Source organism: Heptranchias perlo, chromosome 14 (genome assembly GCF_035084215.1).
Source record: "Heptranchias perlo isolate sHepPer1 chromosome 14, sHepPer1.hap1, whole genome shotgun sequence".
NCBI lineage: Eukaryota > Metazoa > Chordata > Chondrichthyes > Hexanchiformes > Hexanchidae > Heptranchias > Heptranchias perlo.
The window spans coordinates 21,832,583-21,856,627 of record NC_090338.1 but is presented as its reverse complement, the minus strand read 5'-3'; the positions used below and the strand labels follow the sequence as shown (position 1 = coordinate 21,856,627).

The 24,045-nt window shown below is 42.6% G+C and overlaps 1 protein-coding gene across 1 annotated transcript in view; it reads right to left on the bottom strand.

Moving 5' to 3' along the window:
- tenm2a (teneurin transmembrane protein 2a) overlaps window positions 1–24,045 on the bottom strand; it is a 1,632,827-nt gene that overhangs the window by 520,253 nt on the left and 1,088,529 nt on the right. The window contains exon 8 of the mRNA XM_067996099.1: window positions 4,239–4,508. Coding sequence (XP_067852200.1) covers window positions 4,239–4,508 — 270 coding nt within the window. The remainder of the gene's footprint in view (window positions 1–4,238; window positions 4,509–24,045) is intronic.

Genomic DNA, 24,045 nt, shown 5'->3' with positions numbered 1-24,045 from the left:
GATGATAAATGTTTCAAATAATCCACCAGACAGGGAGGTAAAGGCAAAAACTTTGGGTTTATTCTAAATACAATTGAATGCTTTGATGAGGGAGTTAAGATTCTACAGGGATTAACTTTGGTGGGCTGAAGGGCCTTTTCTTGCTCCTGACTTTTCCTATATGTTCTCGTCACTTTGCTTTGAGCCATGTGGTGTTCTTTTGTTGCCTTAGGCTGCATGGCGTCACTGTGGCCTGAGTAACAATCAACTCTGTTACTGTCTGATTTTCTTAAAACAGTTCTGAAAAGCTGCTTTTTATTTTTTGAAGAAAAGTTTCTAGGTGAAGACACAAAACTAACTTCATTGGATATCCATGCAGCTGAAGTACTACCCTTGAAGCAGTGGTCTTCTCACCTCCTGCTACTACACAGACATTGATACTGGCAGAGTCATGAACCACAGGCCTGTGCTACACGGTTGGGTGTTTAGCTGCAGACTGGTACAGGCAGGACTGGGTGTTGAGATGTATATTGATGTTGCCAAGGCTGGATGGTCAGGCACAGATTGGTACCAACAGGCATTGAGATTCAGGCTTGTACTGACAAGGCAGTGAGACACAGGCTTCAATTGACAGGACTGTGCTGAGAGAAATGCGCAAGCTTTTACTAACGGGGCAGAGCAATCAGGCATGTACCAATGGGGCTAGCCAGCGAGGTGCACACTGTTACTGTGGGGCCAATGGTAAAATGCAGGCCTGTATTGCCAGGGCTGGCCAACGAGGTGCATACTGTTACTGTGGGGCAGTAGTAAGATGCAGACCTGTATTGCCAGGGATGGCCAGCAATGTCCACACTGTTATTTGGGGCTGGGTGGTGAGACAGAAGCATGTACTAATAGGGCTGGCCAGTGAAGTGCACACTGTTACTGTGGGGCCAAGTGGTGAAGCACAGTTTGCTGCTGACAGGGTCGAGCAGCGAGGCAAGCTGGGTAGTGAGATACGGGCATGTACAGAGAGGGATGTGGCCTGCACACCATTTGTAAAAGATCTGTTCTTTTAGAATGTCATTACAACAAAACTTCTGGACAGAATTAGGACTAATCAGGTATATCAAATGTTTGTAATATTAAGAACTCTCTTAGTAAGAAGAAACAAAGGAAGACTTTTATTTAAAAAAGAAAAGGGAACAGCGTGGGAGTTCTGTACAAGCAGCTTATCCAATGATAAAACCCTGGCTTTCTTTGTCATTTGCAATTTTTTTGTGCATAAGGTGACACCTATAAGACCAGTTTCAATTGTCTGACACAGTACTGGATAACATTTCCACCAAAATTCAACCAGGGACTTGCTTCCTAAACCACTTTTTCATCTTGCAAGGCTAACAAGACCTTCTGAGACTGCAAGAAGTAAAATCTATAACTAAAGAGTGTCAGAATAAGGCTAACAAGTTTACCAGTGTGAGTAGAGTATTGTTAGCTAAGACCAGCATTGCCCACATTCCTAGTGAGACAGAAAGCTTCCCCCGAGGACTTCATTTCCACATCGTTCACCTGAGGAAGGAGGTAGCCTCCGAAAGCTTGTGAATTTAAAATAAAATTGCTGGACTATAACTTGGTGTTGTAAAATTGTTTACAATTGTCAACCCCAGTCCATCACCGGCATCTCCACATCATCCCTCCTACAGGGACAGGGACAGGGACGACTTACATTTTCACGAGGAGGGGCATCACCCTGTTGGCAATGAGCCCCTCACTCCCACTGAGACAGTGGCAGGCTCACACTTGCACTCAGACAATTACAGGCCTCCATTCAAGCTGAGCCAGACACAGTCTACTTTTATAGAATCAGCTGCATGCCCACATTGATAGGCCACCATTCGCACTGAGGCAATCATGCCCCACTTCACAATGAAACAATCACAGTCCCCATCCTTTACTTGCACTGAGACTGATAACCACTCATTTGCATAACAGCTGTCTCCACTCCCTAACTTCACTGAGACAGATAATTCCTCACACAACCAATGGAGCCTAATTGAATAGAGACAGAGACATAGACAGATACCCCATTCGCATTAAGACAGCCGTGACTCACTTTAAGGTACAATATATTGGAGATCCGCAGTATTGCGCAATTATCCATTGCTACATTGGTGAACTTTTAACAACACATGCAATCCCAGCAAATGGCAGTACGGCAGCTAAGTGAATTAGTGACATCTAGTGGTAACAGAAAGGTTCTGCTTCAACATGTTATTAGTGCCGCTACTGTTAACAAAAGGAGTAGAATGATTAAGATCAATTTATGCAACAGTGGACAACAGGACAGGTGACCAATCCAAACTTTTGATTGAAAGTTGAGACTGCAAGGCTGAATCATTCGGTTAAAACATGTTCTCTTCAATTATATCTCAAAGTCCAGCTGCACCTTCATTCTTTTGATTCAATTATACTTTTGCAAAAGAATATTTAAATAAAAATATATTCTGTAGCTTGTTTGTTCTAAGTTTCCTTGATGTCTGTGACCGACATTTGGGTCCAGAGGCAGCTATGTGGGTTGAAAGAAGCTTCAGGCAGCTAGATGACCTCAGTGAGCTCATCTAACAAAAGAAGCTTCATCAGTGTTGACCTTAAATCTACTGTTAAGATTTTCATTTATATCAAAAGATTTTGAAAAAAATATATTGTCCCCAACTCTGCTATGCCATGTCAGAGAGTGTTACATAACAGGTTGTCTCACACACATTCAAACATATGAAAAGAAGGGTAGGAAAAAGAACCTTAGGTCCATCAAGCACACTCTGTCCAGACATGATGCAACCACATACACCAATGACCTAAATCTATCTTGGGAGAGGCAAAAAAAAGGAAAAAAAATCATCGGCCAATTCAGGAAAAACTCTAGGAGATTCTTCTCTAACTCCCTAAGGCAATCAGGCAAAGGAGAACATTATGACTCATAACTCTTTAAGCTAACTAGCAATTTACCTTTTATAATGAGAAACAGCCTCTTCACTCAAGAGCTTGTCAAGTTCCCATTCAAAGCATTGTAATGTATCCATCCCCATTGCATGTTTAGGTATTTCTTTTCCAGAGGACAATGACTGAAAAGAAATACTTCATGGCATCTAACCTAACTCTTTGCTTATGTATTTTCAAACATGTCTTCTAGTCTTACAATCCTTATCCATCCTGAATGATCTATCCAACCAGATCTAGTTCAATTCTTTCATCCATTTAAAAATCTCAATCATATCACCACTAAGCCAAAGTAAATGACCCCACCTTTTGGACCCCATCATTATAAGTGCTCCTAGGCAAGGTTTACTTTAGTCACCCTCCCCTGCAATTTTTACATAGAGTCAATGTATGGGGATCAAAATTGGAGACACACATACACAAAAAAATACAAACACACAAAGGCCAACCAGAAGTCAAAAGAGGCATCTAAGCATAATCAAATCCTGCTTTAAAAGATTAGCTTCTCCTCCAGTAAATAGAATGCTCTTCGTTGTTAGCATATAAATTGGCCATATGTTGCCGTAACACATTCACAAGTGGAAGTAGGAAACCTCCTGGCAAAGTAAAGCCTGGTACCCCAGTTACAGTACAAACATGTTATTGCTCTCATGTAAAGAGATTCGATAATAAGGTGAGAGGGTCAACATGTGACCCTCTAATAACGGTGTAGCACCATGATCTTACCACAGGATACTGTAGTCAGCTTGGTTGCTACATGCCATTGCTTTAATGGTGCAAGAGTTTAAAATTATTCATTAAATAATTTTAGCCTCACCAGAAGGTACATCAGAGTAATCTCTGCACACTGATTGTGTTTTACGTATCCTTATAAAAAATTTCAGTTGTACATATTTTTGTGCCCTGAAAGTGGGAACAATCCTGATCAAAATGATTATTTTTTTTCAAACCTTTAGCTACTAAACTGGATATTGGACCATGGTAAGATGCCAGTGCCATGACTTCATAATTGGCAGTTCATTATCTTGCATGGCCATTCTCTGATCTTTCTATGGACCTAAACCATGAAATAAAAGTAAGCCTTCTGAAGTATCATGAACACCGTGGTACAATGACATAAGTCCCCCTTGAAGAAGGAGTAAAATGGATTTCTTTACAAACTTACGTTGTTTACCGTACCACGGCAGCAAAAACAGCAGAGACCACAATGAACAGCAGCTTCTCATTTCCAAGGGGCGGCAAGACTGAAAGCTGTACTTTTACGGTCTTTTAAACGCACATACCTGTTTCCTCATCAGATTCCTTCTCGTTCTCTGAATCGGTCAATGTGAGGGCTGAATTCTCTCGACTTGACAGCCCTGAGCTGCGTCTGGATTTGATGCCCCTCCCCCATAACCTAATAGCATGCTCTGGAGAAATGGCACCTTCTGTGTCAGAGTCAGCGTCGCTCAGGGAATATCCACGATGGAGGAGCCCCATGTCTGGACAATAAGCAGTGCTGCGGTGAGGGGAGGGCTCACAGATTCCCAGTTCTGTCAGTGTGAAATTGGCTCCTGCACATAAACAAAAGAAGGATACACATCACGCACTCCCTACTTACAGAGACAGTGCAATCATACTCAAGAGTATTAGATATGTACAGTGAGCAGCGACAAGGAACTCAGCCCGTTCCAGCCTGAGCTCTTTTATCTTGATTCCTAATCAAATTGCATGCTAACAGTGAAAGTCACATGAGCAGTGAGTTTGTATAAAAAAAAACAAAAATGAACATTTCAGAAGTTATTTCATCCTGTGTATCTTTTCATTAGTGCTCTGATATTCTCAATATCATACTTCTTGATCTATGCATACCACAGCCAGAACCCCCTCTGATACACCCCAGACTCCCCACTAAAATATATTCCACACTCCTCATTATAATACTCTCTAAAACACCCCACACTCTTCACTAAAAAACTCTGGCATACCTACACCCCTGAATATGGCACTCTGACATACCCCAAAATCCTCACAGTAACACACACCCTGTCTGCAGTACTCTGACAGACCTCACACTCTTTATTGCAAGACACTGATACATCACACCCCTTCAGTGTGACACTCTGAAATATGCCTGTTCTCACTGTAATACATTGAGTGCAGATATATTGGGGACAATTTTCACGTCACTGCCGCCCTGTTTGCACTTAAAAATGGGGCAGAAGCGGAACCAAAATCAAGCGGCGGGTAGTCTTGCCGACTTACCACTGCGTTGACGTCTACCTATCTTTGGATGGACCTGTAGTCTAGCGGCCAGAACGCCCATTGGAAACAGGCAGGATCCTCATATGTATATGCAAATCAGGGTCAAATGAAACAGTTAAGACCTCAACACCATTTTCATCCCTGCCCTCCGACTACCGCCAGTTCCCGCTCCCACCTACCAAATAAGGACTGTACAATTCAGGGGGCGGCCATTTCCAATCATTATTAAAGAGATCTACGGCTGCTGTCCGGGAAAGCTGAACGGAGCTTTTGGATACATTTTTTTTATGGCAGTTGCTTGCAGTTTTTTCACCTTAAAGGGTTTGCACTAATATGTTTTTTGCTGTTGTAGGTTCTGCACAATTGCCTGCCACTCAAAAATCCTGCTTCTTCATATTCCCAATGCCAAATACACCTCCCCTTTAAGCTGCTGCTGCAGGCCCTTCACAAGCGGTCCCGCCCGATTTCCCACCTCCAGATCAGCCTTTTGAGGAGCGCATTTCGTGTTGGCAGTTCACTGATCATGTTACAATGAGGCCCCAGTACCAAACACTGACTCCTCTGGGTGGCTGCTGCGTATGCCCCACCAATAAGCTGCCCGATTAACGCAGAACACCAAGATCGCCCCCGTTATCTGTGACCTGATAGGAAAGAGAAGCACTTCAAAAATTGTTCTGATAAAACGTCATCGACCTGAAATGTTAACTCTGTTTCCCTCTCCACAGATGCTGCCTAACCTGCTGAGTGTTTCCAGCATTTTCTGGTTTTAATTCAAAAATTGTTGTACATAATTCTTCAGATGAATTAATTTAAAAAAACAGACTGGGAAGCTTCCTTCTACAGTTGGGACTTCAATGGAAAGTAAAATTGGGCAGGGTGCAAAGCGGACAGCCGATCCAGTCCCGTAGCTTTCCGCTGAGCGGATAAAGTTAAAATTATCCTCGTGCATTAACCAAATACCTTTCAGCAAACTTTTATGTACACAAATCTTTGAAGGTGACAGGACAAGATGGAATGGCTGTTAAAAAAGCACGTGGCATTGAGTACAAAAGCAAGGAAGTTATGCTAAACCTTTATAAAACACGAGGAAACATTTTTTTACGCAGCGAGTCGTTCTGATCGGGAATGCACTGCCTGAAAGGGTGGAGGAAGCAGATTCAATAGTAACTTTCAAAAGGGAATTCAATAAATACTTGAAGGGAAATAATTTGCAGGGCTGAGGAAAGAGCAGGGGAATGGGACTAATTGGATTGCTCATTCAAAGAGCCGGCTCAGGCACAATGGGCCGAACGGCCTGCTCCTGTGCTGTGAACTTTGTGAAGCAAGTATTTCTTTATTTAGCAATGGCCAATTTCCTGTTAAGTGGGTGTAAACACCACCAGCAAGGAATAGATATTTCCAGCTGTGAAGTAAAAGACATTTTACGTAGTTACGTAGTTAAATTATCTGTCAGTAGGATGTGAGCATTTTATTCCTAAAATCACGGTTGCCATCCCCTCCAACCATTCTGGTGCAGGTCAGCTTTTTTTTTTATTCGTTCACGGGATGTGGGCGTCGCTGGCGAGGCCAGCATTTATTGCCCATCCCTAATTGCCCTCGAGAAGGTGGTGGTGAGCCGCCTTCTTGAACCGCTACGTTGGTATGTTCTGGCTGACCAAATATTGATATATTGTTGCTGGTTGCATGGAAAGCACATGACTGGACTCCTATTTTGTTAAGGACAAGATCCCGGTAGTTTCTGAGGCTTTAAAATATACTTTATATGTTTCAAATGGTGTGAACGGCCCCTTCCATTTGGTTTTAACACTGCTCCATAATCTGATGGCTGATTAACAACAACCTGCATCTGATTGACATGAAGTGCTCACAATAGTGTTACAGCCTGTGGCCACTGAGCAGGAACTGCAGTCTGATGGCCAGCTTCCAGATACCTCCAGGTGCCAGTGCACCTGTAGGTTCAATGCCTAATGAAGACTGCTAGCATTCCCAAGATCACCAGATACTTATAGATGAGGAAAGCCATTTGGTCCATCGTAATTACCTTTTTCCAGTTTGAACCCGTGTCGCCTTGTCCTACTCCCACTGTTTAATTTAAAGTAGTATTCTGGACTATTCTTTTCCGTACCATTTACTATCGTAAATACCCCTGTAAGATCACCTCTCAGACATCTCTCCTTTGCGGGTTGAAAAGCCCAAGTCTCTCCAGTCTTTCTTTATAATTCAGACCCCTGATACTACGGATCAGCCTTGTGGCTCTCCTCTGCACTGCCTCCAGCACTTGAACATCTCCCTTGTTTCTCGATGATCAGAAGCAGACACAGTACTCAATGTGTGGTCTGACCAGTGCACTGTACAGTTTGACCACGACTTCCTCTGACTTGTATTCTACTGTATTGGCAATATAGTTCAACGTTATATTGGTTTTGTTGATTGTTACTCTGCATTGGCTGGATATGGTGAGCATTGAGGCAACTAAGACTTCTAGGTCTCTTACATCCTTAGTTATTACAACATCATTTCATCACGTACACATGTTGCTCCTTACTCCTTCCTATGTGTTCACTGGCATCTTCTAATAATACCTTCAGTGTAGCAGAGCTGTGAAATCACCGCTGTTTGAAAGCTCCCAGCTGAAAGGTGAAAGGTGTTCTGACCTCAGAATTTGAGATTAGGTAATGTTAACACCAACTTTAGACTGCGGAAGTAATTAGTCTGGAATCTCATGTATGGCAGTGATTCTGCCTAATTAAGAGTTCAAATCAATTTACTATGGTTTCAATTTTTTCCACAGATGAATTGTGTACATTTACAGCAAGAAATGTACTTACGACCAAATTAACAGCAAAATAATTTTTGCTTGCATACCTGTCCCTCCAGGCACTAAATACAAGACAAAACAAGGCCTTAATGCCTGTCCCGACTGGTGTTGCTTTTTATCTATTTATACTTTCCTCTCCACTGCAGTTCTCCAGATGTTCCTTCATGGATTTTCTAAGTTCTGCTACCTTTATGCCCAGTATATGTTCCCAGTTGCCTCTTCCTGGCCATTTCTTGAATCCAGCTGCTTCCTCCTGGCTATTTTCTAAGTCCCAGCTAACTTTCATGTCCAATGTCTTTCCCAGCTGTCCCTTCCTGGTCTTTTTCTGGATCCAACTGCCTTTTCATGGCTATTTCTTCATCTCCAGCTGCCCTTCATGCCTAGTATGTTTCTCAAACTGCCCCTTCCTTGACATTTTTTACCTCCACCTGCCCTTTTTTGGCATTCCACTCTCTTTACTGACTGTTTCAGCTCCACCAATTGTTATTCCTGTCACTTGGGTCTCTACAGCTGTCAACCTGGCTGCTTTAGCTTTTTAATCGACCTTGCTGGCAAATCTATGATTTTCTTGTTGCACCTTTGCTGCTCTGCATCTCCATATTTTCAAACTCTTGATAACAGGCCTCACATCTGTGTTGCTTCATATGTACAGCCTTGCTGTTATGTTTTGGCTATCTTGAGACCCATTTTCCACAAGTAAAGTGATTGGCATGTTAACTTTATCTTGCCTTAAGTGATTGATCATTTAACCAATTCACTTTTACTATTACCATTAGAATAAGGTCTATTATTATCCACACCACATTTTCTTTCCTAAATTTTTTGATCTCATATTGTATTATTACTGTGCCACATAGCCTCAATCACCTAAAGGTCACACACTAGATTCACGTTCAGTGGTGTTTAAAAACTGGATAGCCATGTGGTGAAGGAACAAATACTACAGCCCGGTCTTTAGATGCTTTCCAGCCTTTATTCACAGAATTTCTTCTTGCACAACCCACACCCTCGCTAAGCTCTCCTATAAAAAGGATCCAAGAGAGTCCCCAATCGATGCCCACCACCTGAATACAATTAACTCCAATTGATACAAATCATACAATTAACAAGCAGTTGGTGGATCTGGACCAACATTCATTATCAAATCCTTCCACTGAAAAAGAATTTCACTGCTCAGAGTAAGGCACAGCAGAAGAGTGCTTTGAATTAGGGGAGAGAAGAATAACTAGGAATAGCTCTCCCTCTTCTTCCCCACTGAACAGCATGTTTTTTTAATCAGTCAAAGTGAGCCCATATAGAATTCCATGGAAAAGGCATTATGTTCCCCTGACTGCAGTTGGAGCAGAGCAAAGAGAGAAGACTCACAAATAAAAAATAAATTGGGAAACAGCAAAAGCCAGGGCACATGTTAAAGGAGTTGTGTTCCACGAAAGCAGCTGAGTTAAAAAAAATTGTTGCATGTCAGAAATGTTACAAATCATTGTATTTATTCTTTTAAATAAAAATATAAATTATGATGGTGTTAAAATCAACTGTGCGATGGGATAGCCAAGATACTTGGAATCCATATGCCAAAGTGGCAGTGTTGACTGTTTGAGGATGTTGTTAGCCTTTTTAAAAAAATATTATCCACTGCCGGGCAGTATTAAAGTTCAATTGCAACCATAACGATACATGTGATCACCACAGAAGACACTTGCCCTTCCCATCTCTGAAAAACAATCCACTAGTCACAAAGTACACATTACACTTCACGATAAATGGGCAAAATTCTCAGATATCACTTCAGTTAAGATGTCACAATACAGGAATAGCCAATCCATCCCATGCTGTTGTACTCAGACTGCCAGCAAATCTCCTCCCTCCATTACCAGTTCCAATTTGCTATTTAGCTCATTTACTTTTCCCATGTATGGTCATGGTACCATAGAAAAAACACATTTCAGCAAGTCTTGTGTATGTTACATGGAGATTAATGGATACTTGGAAGTGGTTACCAAGTTATTCCCATGAACCTCGTTTTAATATAATTGATGAGAGGCAGTTTCAATTTGTTCTGTCTTGCGGGTATTCAGAACTGTGTCATCTTCACCGCTGGTTCATGATACATAGAGAATAAACCATGGCTGATTTTTTTTTAATAAGGCTATAACCCACTTTACAGATAACCTCAAAATTCAGCCAAGTTCAGGAAATATGTTGCAGCCTCTAATTCCCAGCTTTCCACAACAACAGCTTGCATTTATGTAGCGCCTTTAACATAAAAAAATATAGTTCTAAAGAAATCTTTTCTAGTGCTTTGAGAGTGGAATTTTACTACAAGAGCATTTTCTATTGAGAATCAGCAATCTTTTTTGAGCAAGTTGCAGCCTGAACTGAGTCTTGCTCAACAATTGTCCCTGAAGAAGCAAGATTTTATGTGTAGTGCCCTGTTAAAATATAGCCATTAAAATAGCACTTAATAGAGCAAGATTCACTTGCAGTGGTCAGAGGGCTCCTCCCCACTGTCCTAATGCAAACTCCAGATACTGTGCAAAAAAAGGCAGTATTTACTGATATAAGCTTTTCAGACTTTGAAGGGCACTAAGCTCACATAATAAGTGTATATCTCTCCCAGTCTGTCAAGACCCAACGAAAAAACAGTTAAGAACAGCTGTTGAGGATTTATCTGCTCTTACCAGCTGTTCTCTCTGGCATAACCCTTGTTTTCCATTACTCTAACAATTGAATGAGTTTTAGTGATGTTGGGAAGATATTACCACTCCTATCGATTGCCTTTGCAGGTACAGCAAGGTACAGCCAGTGGGAGCGCAGCTTCCAGCAAGACAAAACACATGGTCAAGAATGGAATTGGTCTTAAATTCCACTTGTACTTGTAGAGAGACCAGAACAACAGTCAACATTATAGGCCAGATGCTACTTTTAAGATGCAGATCCAGATTGCTAAATCGACACGTTGTTTCATTCTGTTCCAAGAAAGCACTCCTCTTTTGTATTCACGGAACAAACATACTACTGATAAATGGGATGGTCCTGAATTTTGGTAAGTATGCATGGTGAAGATTGGTTAGAAAAAGAGAAAAATCCAGCCGCACTGATAAAAGTAATTCCAGTGGGTTAGATTTTGACCCACGAGTGGACCCGTCACAGCTCAACAACCGTCCTCAAAGCAACTCCACTCAACTGTTCCATTATGCAAAGTAATAGCATTCCTCATGTTGTAAGTCATGAGCAGTGCTTTCTGCACTTTTAAAGAAAGAAAAACTCCCATTTATGTAGCCTTTCACGATCTCAGGACGTCCCTAAGCGCTTTACAGCCAAAGTACTTTTTGAAGTGTAGTCACTGTTGTAACGTAGGAAACAGGGCAGCCAATTTGCACTCATCAAGAATCCATACAGCAATGTGATAATGACCAGATCATCTGATTTTTAGTAATGTTGGTTGAGGGATAATAATTTGCCAGGACACCGGGGAGAACTCCCCTGCTCTTCTTCAAAATAGTGCCGTGGGATCTTTTATGTCCACCTGAGAGGGCAGACAGGGCCTCAGTTTAACGTCCCATCTGAAAGACGGCAACCCTGACAGTGCAGCATTCCCTCACTACTGCACTGAAGTGTCAGCCTGGATTTAGTGCTCAAGTCTCTATCTATGGCCGGACCAGAACAGCATTTTAAAAGCTACCACTGAGCCACAGCTACTGCCTAAGTAGAGCTGATTGAAAATGGAAAATTATTACTGGAAATACATTGCTGACTATTCAGACTAAATTAATAACTGTTTTACAGTTACTTTTTAAGTGGTGTGATTAAAGATGGGAGTATTGTGTTGATTTTCTTTGTAAATTACTTCATTATTTTTCCACTTTTCAGTCTTCCTGCTCTCCCAGGTGAGAGACCGCTCTAGAGACTGCCTCCGGCAGCTTTACACATGGCCACGCAGAGATGCACGAGAACCACCTGGGAAGGTCCTCTCTCTGATTTGCTCACTCTGTGGGAGAATGGCTGTAAAAATCAATGTAGCATCAAGTTTTCAATATTTAGAAAATGAAACTCGACAACTTCAGTGGAAAATGTCAGTATGAGTACAAAATGGTATTTCTTTTTATATTTATGCCAAACTTTATTAAAATTAACGATATGAAAATTTTCATTCCCTTCATGCAGAGCTATTTTTAAAGATATAACGCAAATGATTTCTGATTTAATTAAAAAAAAATTACATTTGATAAATAACTAGTCCCCATACTTGAGAAGGGATTATGCTGCTTTTCTATTTTTTTCTTCCTCCACTGTGGTGCTCTCAGGCTTATAATCCCGTATGTTTATATTATTTATAGTTCTGTTGAGAACTAATTAAAATTGAAATAAGAATCTCCTGGGTGTGGACTATGCGTGGCTTCCAAGTGGGAACGATAGCAGAGGTTGCAGTAATAGCAACCTCTGTGCACAGTGGGTAGGAGTTAAAATCCAGTTCTAATGGCAACTGGCCTTTGCTTCCAGCTGTCACTTTGTAGAACTAGCTGCTCTTTAATTCTGTTGCAATACATTTCAGACAAAAATCGCACAATATGTAAATGTGTACCTGGGATAGCAAACTCGAAGGAGTGTGTTACATGGCTGCAAATCATTGAAATACTAAGGTGGCATCGTAAACTGCTAAGCTGTTGCTTATTTCCAAGCATATTCAGCATGTGTTTCTATTGCAAAACAGGGATGTGAATGAGTTATTCTATATGATACTGATAAGTAGCTTTGCTGAGGTTGTAACAGTGAGGGATCTTGCTGGAGTTCATCAGTGAGTAATAACTGATGGGGAGAGAAGGAATGCAAAAGTTGACAGCAGGCTTAGCACGAGAGGACTGGCCTGTCATTATAATACCATGGCAGCAAGCAATTAGGAAGGCAAATGTTTGTTGGCCTTTATTACAAGAGGATTTGAGTACAGGAGTAAAGATGTCTTACTGCAATTATATAGGGCCTCGGTGAGACCACACCTGGAGTATTGTGTACAATTTTGGTCTCCTTACCTAAGAAAGGATATACTTGCCATAGAGGGAGCGCAACAAGGGTTCACCAGACTGATTCCTGGGATGGCGGGATTGTCGTATGAGGAGCGATTGAGTAGACTAGGCCTGTATTCTCCAGAGTTTAGAAGAATGAGAGGTGATCTCATTGTAACATACAAAATTCTTACAGGGCTCAACAGGATAGATGCAAGGAGATGTTTCCCCTGGCTGGTAAGTCGAGAACCAGGGGTCACAGTCTCAGAATAAGGGGTAGGCCATTTAGGACTGAGATGAGGAGAAATTTCTTCACTCAGAGGGTGGTGAATCTTTGGAATTCTCTACACCAGAGGGCTGTGGAGGCTCAGACATTGAGTACATTCAAAACAGAGATTGATAGATTTCTAGATATTAAAAGCATCAAGGGATATGGGGATGGTGCAGAAAAATGGGGTTGAGGTAGAAGATCAGCCATGATCTTGTTGAATGGCGGAGCAGGCTCAAGGGGCCGGATGGTCTGGTTCTGCTCTTATTTCTTATGTTCTTATGTTCTTAGCTTTTGCTTACACCTGATCCCCTTTCCTTTGTCTCCCTGCTCAGTATCCAAGTTGCTATCCACCACCTTGTAAAGTGCCCTGGGATGTTTCTTTGTACCTAATAGGTGCTACAGAAATGCAAGCTGTTGTATTGTAACTGAAGCAGATAGAATATAAGGATATAGTAGTGTAGTGCCTCTAGTGCTAGACTTAGAGGTCGGAGTTCAAATATCACCATGGCAAGTTGTGAAATTGAAATTAATAAATAAATAAAATACACCAGAAAAAAAAGACGATGAAAGCTGCTGGGCCATCATAAAAATTTCATTGGCTTACTAAAGGAATCTATCACCTCCATGTGATACCAATTGCACAATATGTGACTGTTTGTTAATGCCCCTCTGAAGTAATCTTGCAAGCCACTCAGTTATCAATACAAACCTGCAGTTCTCAGGGCACCTAGGAAGGGGCATCCTGAAAACAAATTTTAAAAATCCATGGTTATTACAGACTTGCATTTTCATGTATGCAGTGCCTTATGTACTGGTACCTCAATATGAAACCTGATTTTCATTTTCATTAGCAAAGCTGACTGGATAAATTTGAGCATTTTTTTTATTTCAGTGCATCAAGATGTATTTTTGAGGCTCTAATTTCATTTGGTGATTGTGAAATAGCAGAAATATGGAAAATGTGGTCAAGTGTTCTTATCAAGCAGGAATGAGCAGCATGCAATCCTGAGAGCAGCAAGTTTCACTGAAAAGCCAGTCTGAATATTGATTTCCCCAAATTCCTCTGGTTAGGACTACACCATTGAGTCATGGAATCGGTTCCTTGTCAGAGAGAGTTTTCTTCAGTTCCGTTATACAGACTGCAGTGGTAAAAAAGCTGAGATTGTCTGAGTGAGATGCTTGACTATCTATCCAAATAGAGTTTACTATGCCTTTAGAAAGTTACAGCACTGAGAGGATTCTTTATTTAAAAGCTTAGTGTAGAAGTAATGTATCCCCAGAGATCAGTTCGAGGATCAGTCAGTAGCAGTGGAACTAGGCATTGCAGATATGAGCGAAGATGGCTTCCCGGCTAATTAAACTTACTTTTAACAGAATTTGTCTGCATCTCCAACTTGTTGTGATACTTCCATCTCCTGGATATTTTAATTTTCTTTCTTGAATTCTCCTCCTCTAGTTTCCCCTCAACAATACATTTGCTCATCCAGGGCATTTTGGCCCACCCTAAAAATTCGTGAATGGGCACTAAGCCACTGCACAGTTACAGCCAGGAAATGAGTTTCAGGAGATGTGACATGGATTCCCTATTTTACTCAACTCAGCAGTTTTTCATCCCCTTCACCCCTTAACAAAGTAACAAGGCCAAAACTGGCACTCTAGTGAAGCTCAAGTGTGAGAAGCAACCATGATTGGAATTCAAACACATGTTTCTTCAGCTGAGAGTCCAGTACTCTATTGAGAAACATTGGCCTAGATTTCCTGATGCAACACTCTGTTGGCAGAAATGCAGTGTATGTGCACTTCTGCTCTTCCAATGGCCTTGCTGCTAACCCCAAAGGATTTCCTGAAGGTAGCTCATCAGCATATTTTTCGGTGGCCTCCCATTGGAGACCTACCAGGGATTGACTGTGTTCATCCTTGGGACAGACACTGTCACACTGCTACAGGACTTAAAGGCCTGTAGCAGGTTAAAGGAAATGTGGCAGCAGTTGAAGCATTGGGGAAGAGCTGAAAAGTCATGGCAGCCAGAAAGCCTGCAGCGAAGAGAGCCTCTAACTTCAGCTACACTGAGATGGAGGTACTTATGGAAGCAATGAGGGTAAAGTGAGCATTATTCTTCGGCACACAAGGAAAGAGATAAATCTCAATCCGTAGTGAGGGTTTAGGAACTAGATGTACTTGAAGTTGGTAGTTTCACCTCCCCAACCCTCAGATTAGCAACTCAATGCCAGAAAAAAAATTATGAATAGGCAAGGTAAGTGTGCCACCCATCACACTGAAGATCTTGCCAGGACAACCAAGTTTGTGGTGGTCTTGGCACAATCAATGTCTCAGTGTTGCATGTGCTTCCAGTACAGACATTGTGAACCACCAATGCTCATACGCAGTTGTCAGTTCAATGGCAAGAGGTTGCAAAATCACTAGCATCCTGCGTGCACCCAAATGAAACGTTCACTGCCAGCCCTCTCTATATTACAGTTTGCATGATCACTTGGTCCCCTTCTGAATTCCCACATGAGCACAATGAGACAGACATATAATATTGGCAGTCTTTGTGTTACAGGAAAGATGGAGTAGCAAAGGAGAGGAAGTCCACAGCGGGAGGTTTGGCAAATAAATGTGAATTGACCTCCGATAAAGGAGGCACATGCCATTGTATATCATCTGGTGGCAGAATGATTTGGAGTTGGAGAAATTGATGGGCACGTAGCAGCAACAGGTTTATGTAATTGCATTGTACTCTGGATTATTCATTTTATCTCACTGTTTAATGGCCACATTAATTTCTATCACTCTGTCCTACACACAGGCCATACCCAGCCAGATGCCCTTGATGAAATGAAAGAAACGGAGCCATCCCACATTGGCTGCCACCTTGCCGGCACACATAGCCTAGAAATTGGTTTGGGTGAGAAGCCAGTGGTAACTACGAACTGCTAGTCCAAATCTGATGAGCAAGAGGACCACTCGAAATTGGTCCTCTTGCATCATCAGGACACGACTGGCACGCTGCCAATCGCACCACAAGAGGCAATGCACCAATCGCAATGACTGGCAGAGACCTGCAGTTTTAATGTGGAACCGAAAGCAGCTCTCCTGCTCCTTCTGGCTCCACATTCGCGTAAGTGCTTTTTTTTTTGCAGGCTCCAGCGGTCCCTTTAAAGATTGCTGGTTTGCTGCCGTTCGCCTGAGAAAACAAATGGCAGCATGCACGGCGTACGCCATATTGGACCCTTCAGTGCCCGTTCTTCGCCTCAAAATGAGCGCTACACGATCCACTTTCCAGGCCCATCATTCACACCATCATCCATCCCATCATTTCCAAGCATCAGCTCAAGAGACAAGCACCCAGGGGCACAAGTGTTAAGAAGGTGGGTGAGGGGATGAAGATGATGATGATGTTTCCGATCGGAGGGTCCAGAGACATCAGACATCAGAGCAGCTTTGGGAGTCAGATTACATAGGCCCTGCTTGCAAATGAAGGATGATAATGGAGTATTGAACCCATGTATAGGCACTGCAGACTGTTTCCCAGAATGTGCTGCATCTGTTTGGTCTTCTGGAGAAGTCTATCACCATCAATGACACTAATTTTCACCTTTTATTCCCTTGGCATTCATGAGCTACTGGGGAAAGGAGGAGGAATAGACTTTGGGAATTAGTTATTGGGAATTGTAAGAAATGTAACATTTGTGATTACAATGTTGTGGGGAGATTGTGAAAGAGCAGATACTGGGTGTCTGTATGAATATGCTGATGAGTCATTTATTTCTAGTACAATGTGTCCCTTATCAAAACACCTCTGACATTACTTGGACCAGGCACAGAATGTCTTTCCGGATCATCCACATTCACCTGCTCTCTGCTGCACCTTCGTCTCTTTCCCGTGATGGTTTCTCCTCCTCCTCCTGTAGTTGAACTCTGATCTCCAGTATATAACTGTACAGAACGTAGCAGACAATGACAACTCTGGTTACTCAGGCTGAAGGATTAGTCACTCAACCTGTCCAGACGGAGGAATTGTGTCTTTAGCATTCCAAACTGGTGCTCTATTATGATTAGTATTCCAAATGCCTACTCTAATATGACTCTGGTGGCCGAATGGGCCATGTTGAATCTCTCCTCATCATTACTGCAAGGAATCATGGCTGGAATCATTAGCGAGGTTTGGAAAGGGTAACCCTTATCTCCCAGAAGCCATCTGGACACCCATCTTTCTTTCACACAAAGAGCTGGTACAGAAGACTGCCTCATTATAAATGTAAGGAATCTTACAACACCAGGTTATAGTCGAACAGTTTTATTTGAATAAAACTGTTGGACTATAACCTGGTGTTGTAAGATTCCTTACATTTGTCCACCCCAGTCCATCACCGGCATCTCCATATCATTATAAATGCATCAAGACAACTGCCAGGATACCTCACATTGACACAGAGTACCTTATGCCTGTTGTCGCATACTGGATGAACATTTAATGAAAGATATTCCTTCCTGTGAAGATATGTTACACTTCCTTTCACTGGCACTCTGATGGCCACATATGTACCCTTTACACCCTGGTTTTAGCAAAATATTTCCCTTAATTCAAACCTGCCACCCTGAAAAATCCCAATATCTTCTCATGGTGAGAAGCTGCAACCATGAGGAATGAAATGAACTGACCAGCTCTAATGAGCAGTGCATAAATCACCTGCCTGATGGATCACTGACTGTGAAATACTGCAGAGAGACTGGCACTTAATTGGAATCATCTTGATACATAAAATGTCAGCACTGTGGATACCTTCCCTTCCACTTAAAAGCAGTTGCACTCATTGATGATGGTTACATGTCTGGTTGCAGGATCCTGCATAACTCATGGAGCACTTCCTTTTGAAATGAGTCTTAAGCATTGCTCCTCGGAAAATTGAAGGTAAGAGTGGTAAAATCATAGAATGAGACATTCAGCCCATCGTGCCTGTGCCGGCTCTTTGGTAGACCTGTCCAATTAGTCCCACTCCCCTGCCCTTTCCCAATAGCCCTATAAATTGTTTCCTTTCAAGTATTTATCCAATGACTTTTGAAAGTTATTATTGAATCTGCATTCCAGATCATAACAACTCGCTGTGTAAAATCATTTCTCCTCATCGCGCCTCTGGTTCTTTTGCCAATTATCTTAAATCTGTGTCTTCTAGTTAACAACCCTTCTGCCACTGAAAATAGTTCCTCTTTATTTACTCCATCAAAACCATTCATGATTTTGAACACCTCTATCAAATCTCCCCTTAACCTTCCCTGCTCTAAGGAGAACAACCCCACAAATCTCACCTTGGTGAAAAAGAGCTTTAGGTTTACTGTCTTCCATTAGCTTCCACTGTACCTTATTTCCTGAGAGCTTGGGTCCGTACATTCTGTATCGGTGGATCTTGTGCATGACTTTTGGAAGAATGGGCATCTCGTGGATGACATCACACTATCATCCTATTCTTATTTGCACATCATCGCTTGTTGTCTGGCAGGCCTCAGGATGACTTCATCCAATGTATGTGTGGGGGGGTTGAGAAACAAACACATTGGTGGAGGCACAGTGGAGCAGGATCCTGAGTCAGTTCCTGTCTAATCTCACCACATCCATGTTGTTTTATTGGGTGGGTGGTGTGGGGGTTGGTAGAATATCCAGGTTTATTTTTCCATTTTTAATATTCTAATGAGAAGGTTCTGCAATACCAGGCCATTTTTTAAAAAGTATTTTTCTGGCTGTACCATCTTGATCTTTCAGTTCCAATCTGATGACAAGCAACCACTTGTGAACCCATGCTTCTCAAACTATGCAGATTTTTTATTTTATTAAACACTTATTTGTGTCTGTAATCTCCAGGGTCTTCTCCCAGTTTCTGCATCTTGCCAACAATCTGACTTGCTTCCTCTTAGTCATTCATGTTACCTGAATGTCTCAAGGGCTCTCCAGAGTCTGCACCCACCACTTTCTCTCTCTCTCTCATTCCTGCTCTCTGTATCTGATCTCTCCCTGCACACCCCTCTCTAATGATCTTTTCATCTTTCTGCCTTTCAAGAAGGACGTTTAAGAGCAGTGGTGCTTTATACAAGAAATAGTTTGGAATTATATAAATCAGTCTTTCTCTTCTTTTTCATCCTTACCCTAGATTTTGATTTTCCAACACAAAACATAAGAAAGCACTGGGATTGAAATGATTACGGCCCATTGAGCCTCTTCCACAGGCCATGTAAAATTACACTATCGTGGGCTCTTACCTACCCATTAATCGCCTGAGAGAAAGTTTTAGCAAACTATCTCCCTTAATTCTCAAAGGTAATCAAACAAAATCTATCTGGAATGTGCTGCCTGAAAGGGTGGTGGAGGCAGATTCAATTGTGGCTTTCAAAAAGGAATTGGATAAATACTTGAAAGGAAAAAATTTGCAGGGCCATGGGGAAAGAGCATGGGAATGGGAATAACTGGATTGCTCTTACAAAGAACCAGCATGGGCTCGATAGGCCGAATGGCCTCCTTCTGTGCTTTAACCATTCTATGATTCCATCAACCCATCCCCCACACACTACTCAACCTTGCCTGACTGCTTTTCACAGACATTTCTTTGAACACAGGAGTCACCAAGTTCCTTACGTACTTGATTATCTCTGTCTGTACTTATACTTATCCTCAGCATCATGTTCGATCCTGAGCTGAGCTTCATACCCAACATCCTGCCCATCACCAAGTCCACTTACATTCACCTCTGCAACATTGCCCGTCTCTGCTCCTACCTCAGACCCTCACCCTACATACCAAAACCCCTATCCACACTTTTGTCACTTCCAGATTCAATTACACCAACATTGTACTCACTGGCCTTCTATCAATCATCACCCACAAACTCCAAACGCAGTCACTTGCATCCTGTCCCAGATCAAGACCTGCAGCCCAACACTCCCACCTTTACTGATTGGTACTGGCTCCCCATACTGCACCACAGCCAATTTAAAATCCTTGTCCTCATGTTCAAATCTCTCCAAGGACTTTCACCTCCTTACCTCTGCAAACCTGTTCATTCATTCATCCATTCTGCATCCTTTGGTCCTCCAGTTGCAGCCTCCTGTACATCCTCCTTACCTTCACCCCATGAATTGGCTCTACTCTTTGGAATTCCCTTCAAAATCCCTCCAATCTTCCATTTCTCTGTCCTTTAAACATATCCTCAAAAGTGTCATTTCAACCTAGCCTTCAGTCATCTCTACTCATCTTTTCCATGACTTGATGGCAGTTCCCCTGATTATTCCTATGTTAAGATCATTGGAACATCTCGGGCTCAATTTTGAAATGGTGGCGGGTTGGCAGTGGTGGGGTGGGGGGGGGGGGGCGGTGAAGGTGTGTGTGTCAAGCCCCAATAAAAAACTTTACCGTTTCCAACGTGATTGCAATGTATTTGATCGTGATTGAAGTTCTGTCCCGGTTTCGTGCCTGGCAGCCAGCCTGATTGATAGACTGGCTGCTGACAGGAGCTGCAACGCCGAGGTGGGGGGAGGGGGGAGAGAAAGAGAGAGAGCGAGACGTCATCCAGCGCTGGAACAGAAGATCGGGGGCGGGGGGGGGGGGGGGGAAGAGTGGAAGATCGGGGGGAAGATCGGGGGGGGGACAGGGGAAGATCGGGTGGAAAGAGGGGGAGCTTGGGGGGACATGGGGTGGGGGGGAGAGGGGGAGATCGGAGATGGAGACATCAGAGCAGGGTGGAAAGGTAGGTTGATTTTGTGTTTTAACTTTGTGCAATGGTTTCTTATTTAATTTATTTTGTTTCTTTTTGCCTGATCCGACCCTTCACGCCTGATTTCACCGGGTGTGAATCAGAAGCCGTGGGAAAGCCGCCCAGTTAAGTTAAAAATCGTTCTAACTACCTAATATGTCACAAGTAAAGTGCCTTAAGTACCTCAATGAGGTACACATGATTCTTTAACTATCATCCCACTGACTTTAATTGCTGGCGGGACTTCCGGAATCGGGACGCCCGCGCGCGCACAGGTGCGTCTGTAGGAAACTCGGAAGATGGCGGGTTGCAGTCGGTTTCCGAACCCACTCTGCATTTCTGCAATTTTCGCAGCCCCCCCACCCCCGCAATTGATGTTTAAAATTGAGCCCCTTGTCTGTGAAAGGCACTACATAAATGCAAGCTGCTGCTGTTAGAATCATAGAATGGTTACAGCATGGAAGGAGGCCATTCAGCCCATCGAGTCCATGCCGGCTCTCTGCAAGAGCAATCAGCTAGTCCCACTCCCCCGCCCTTTTCCCGTAGCCCTGCAAATTTTTTCCCTTCAAGTGCTTATCCAATTCCCTTTTCAAAGCCACGATTGAATCTGCCTCCACCACCCCCTCGGGCAGTGCATTCCAGATCACAACCACTCGCTGTGTAGAAAAGTTTTTTCTCATGTCGCCTTTGGTTCTTTTGCCAATCACCTTAAATCTATGTCCTCTGGTTCTTGACCTCTCCGCCAATGAGAACAGTCTCTCTCTATCTACTTTGTCTAGACCCTTCATGATTTTGAACACCTCTATCAAATCTCCTCTCAACCTTCTCTGCTCTAAGGAGAATAACTCCAGCATCTCCAGTCTATCCACGTAACTGAAGTCCCTCATCCCTGGAATCATTCTAGTAAATCTCTTCTCTATCCTCTCTAAGGCCTTCACATCTTTCCTAAAGTGCGGTGCCCAGAACTGGACACAATACTGCTGTTGTGGCTGAACCAATGTTTTATAAAGGTTCATCATAATGCTTTTGTACTCTATGCCTCTATTTATAAAGCCTAGGATCCCGTATTCTGTTTTAACCGCTTTCTCAATCTGCCCGGTCACCTTTAACGATTTGTGCACATATGTCCACAGATCTCTCTGTTCCTGAACCCCTTTTAGAATTGTACCCTTTAGTTTATATTGCCTCCCTTCGTTCTCTCTACCAAAATGTATAACTTAGCATTTTTCTGTGTTAAATTTCATCTGCCACGTGTCCGCCCATTCCACCAGCCTGTCTATGTCCTCTTGAAGCCTATCACTATCCTCCTCACTGTTCACTACACTTCCAAGTTTTGTGTCATATGCAAATCTGCAACCTCAATTGTTTACAGATATCTACCCAGTTCTCCTGGAAGGAGTTAATAACATAGAATTAGCTGCTTGTGCTGGGAATCTAACCACCTGCTTCAGCTCAATCTTTTAAATTTCATCTTTTTTACTTTTCTTCAATATCTCCATACCTCACTGCCCCTTTTTCTTTATCAAAAAAGTATTTTTCACAGCCTCTCAGTCCCTGTAAACTGATGTCTCCCCCCATGGAATGATATCTCTCAGCCTCCGATTATTCGATTTATTTTGATTCTCACCAACTCTTACTGAAACCATGTCCCTTCTCCCTCTCCCTGAGCATCTGAAACCTCGAACCACCTTTCCCTGCTCTGACCACCTGTTCTTTTCTTTCGGCAGCTGTTTTCCATTTCCTGGAACCTGTCTCACAGCGACAGCCTTCACCTGCTGTTTTCTCTTTCACTCTATTTTCATTTCTCTATGTGACGTGTGCATTCCAGAGGAGCCTAACTGCTGATTATGCAGGTGTACCGATCATTCTACACGTGCAGAAAATTAAGATGGCCGCAACAAGTGGAACAGCACTTCATGGGGCTTGGAATTTCTGTAGCAACTACACTGCTTTGGATCACCTACAACAGGCAAGTCAGTGGCAGGGGGGGTACCTATTCGTGGGTGAGCCATCAACCATATTCTTCATATGTTAAAATAGGATCTTCTAGATCAACTGTTACTTTTTAATATTTCAGCAAAGAATTGTTGCTCAATTATTCAGTAAAATGCACCCGAGCAAACCCGTTAAAAATACATGCTGCTAACCCACCTAAAATATGTTCCAGCAACCTCCCTCAGAATAAACCCCAGAAACAACACCCAAAATCACACTAGCAAACCTGCCTAAAATACATATCCCCAAGCCTAACCAAAATATGCACCAGCATCACACTCAGAATATATCTTGGCAAACTCACCCAAAAGCACCCTGGAAACCGGCCCAAACTACATTCCAGCAAACTGCTCAGAAGATACACGATCTACCTGCCCAAAATGCACTTCAGCGAACCCTTCAAAATGCACCCCAACACATCTGTTCAAAATGTGCTCCAGCAAACCTGCACCAAATGCACCTGGAAAGCCCGCGCAGAATAGATCCGAGCATTTCTGCTCAAGATGCACCCCATGAAATACACCCATAGTTTATTGTAACAAAAAATATGAATGATATCAACTTCATCAAATTACATCGAAACAACAGCACAGGAACAAGTCATTCGGCCCAACTGGTCTATGCCGGCATTTGTGCTTCACACGAGCCTCCTCTCTCCCTACTTCAAGTAACCCTATCAGGATACCCTTCTATTCCTTTCTCCCTCGTGTGCTTATCTAGCTTTCCCTTAAATGCATCAATGCCATTTGCCTCAACTACTCCTTGCGGTAGCGCGTTTCACATTCTTACCATTCTTTGGGTACAGAAATTTCTCCTGAGTTCCTTATTGGATTTATTAGTGACTTTTATATTTATGACCTCTAATTTTGGACTCTCCCACAAGTGGCAATGTTTTCTCTATGTTTACTCTATCAGATCACTCCTCAGCCTGATCTTTTCTAGGGAAAAGAGCCCTAGCCTGTGCAACCTTTCCTGATAAGTATATCCTCCCAGTTCTGGTATCCTTGTGAATCTTTTTTG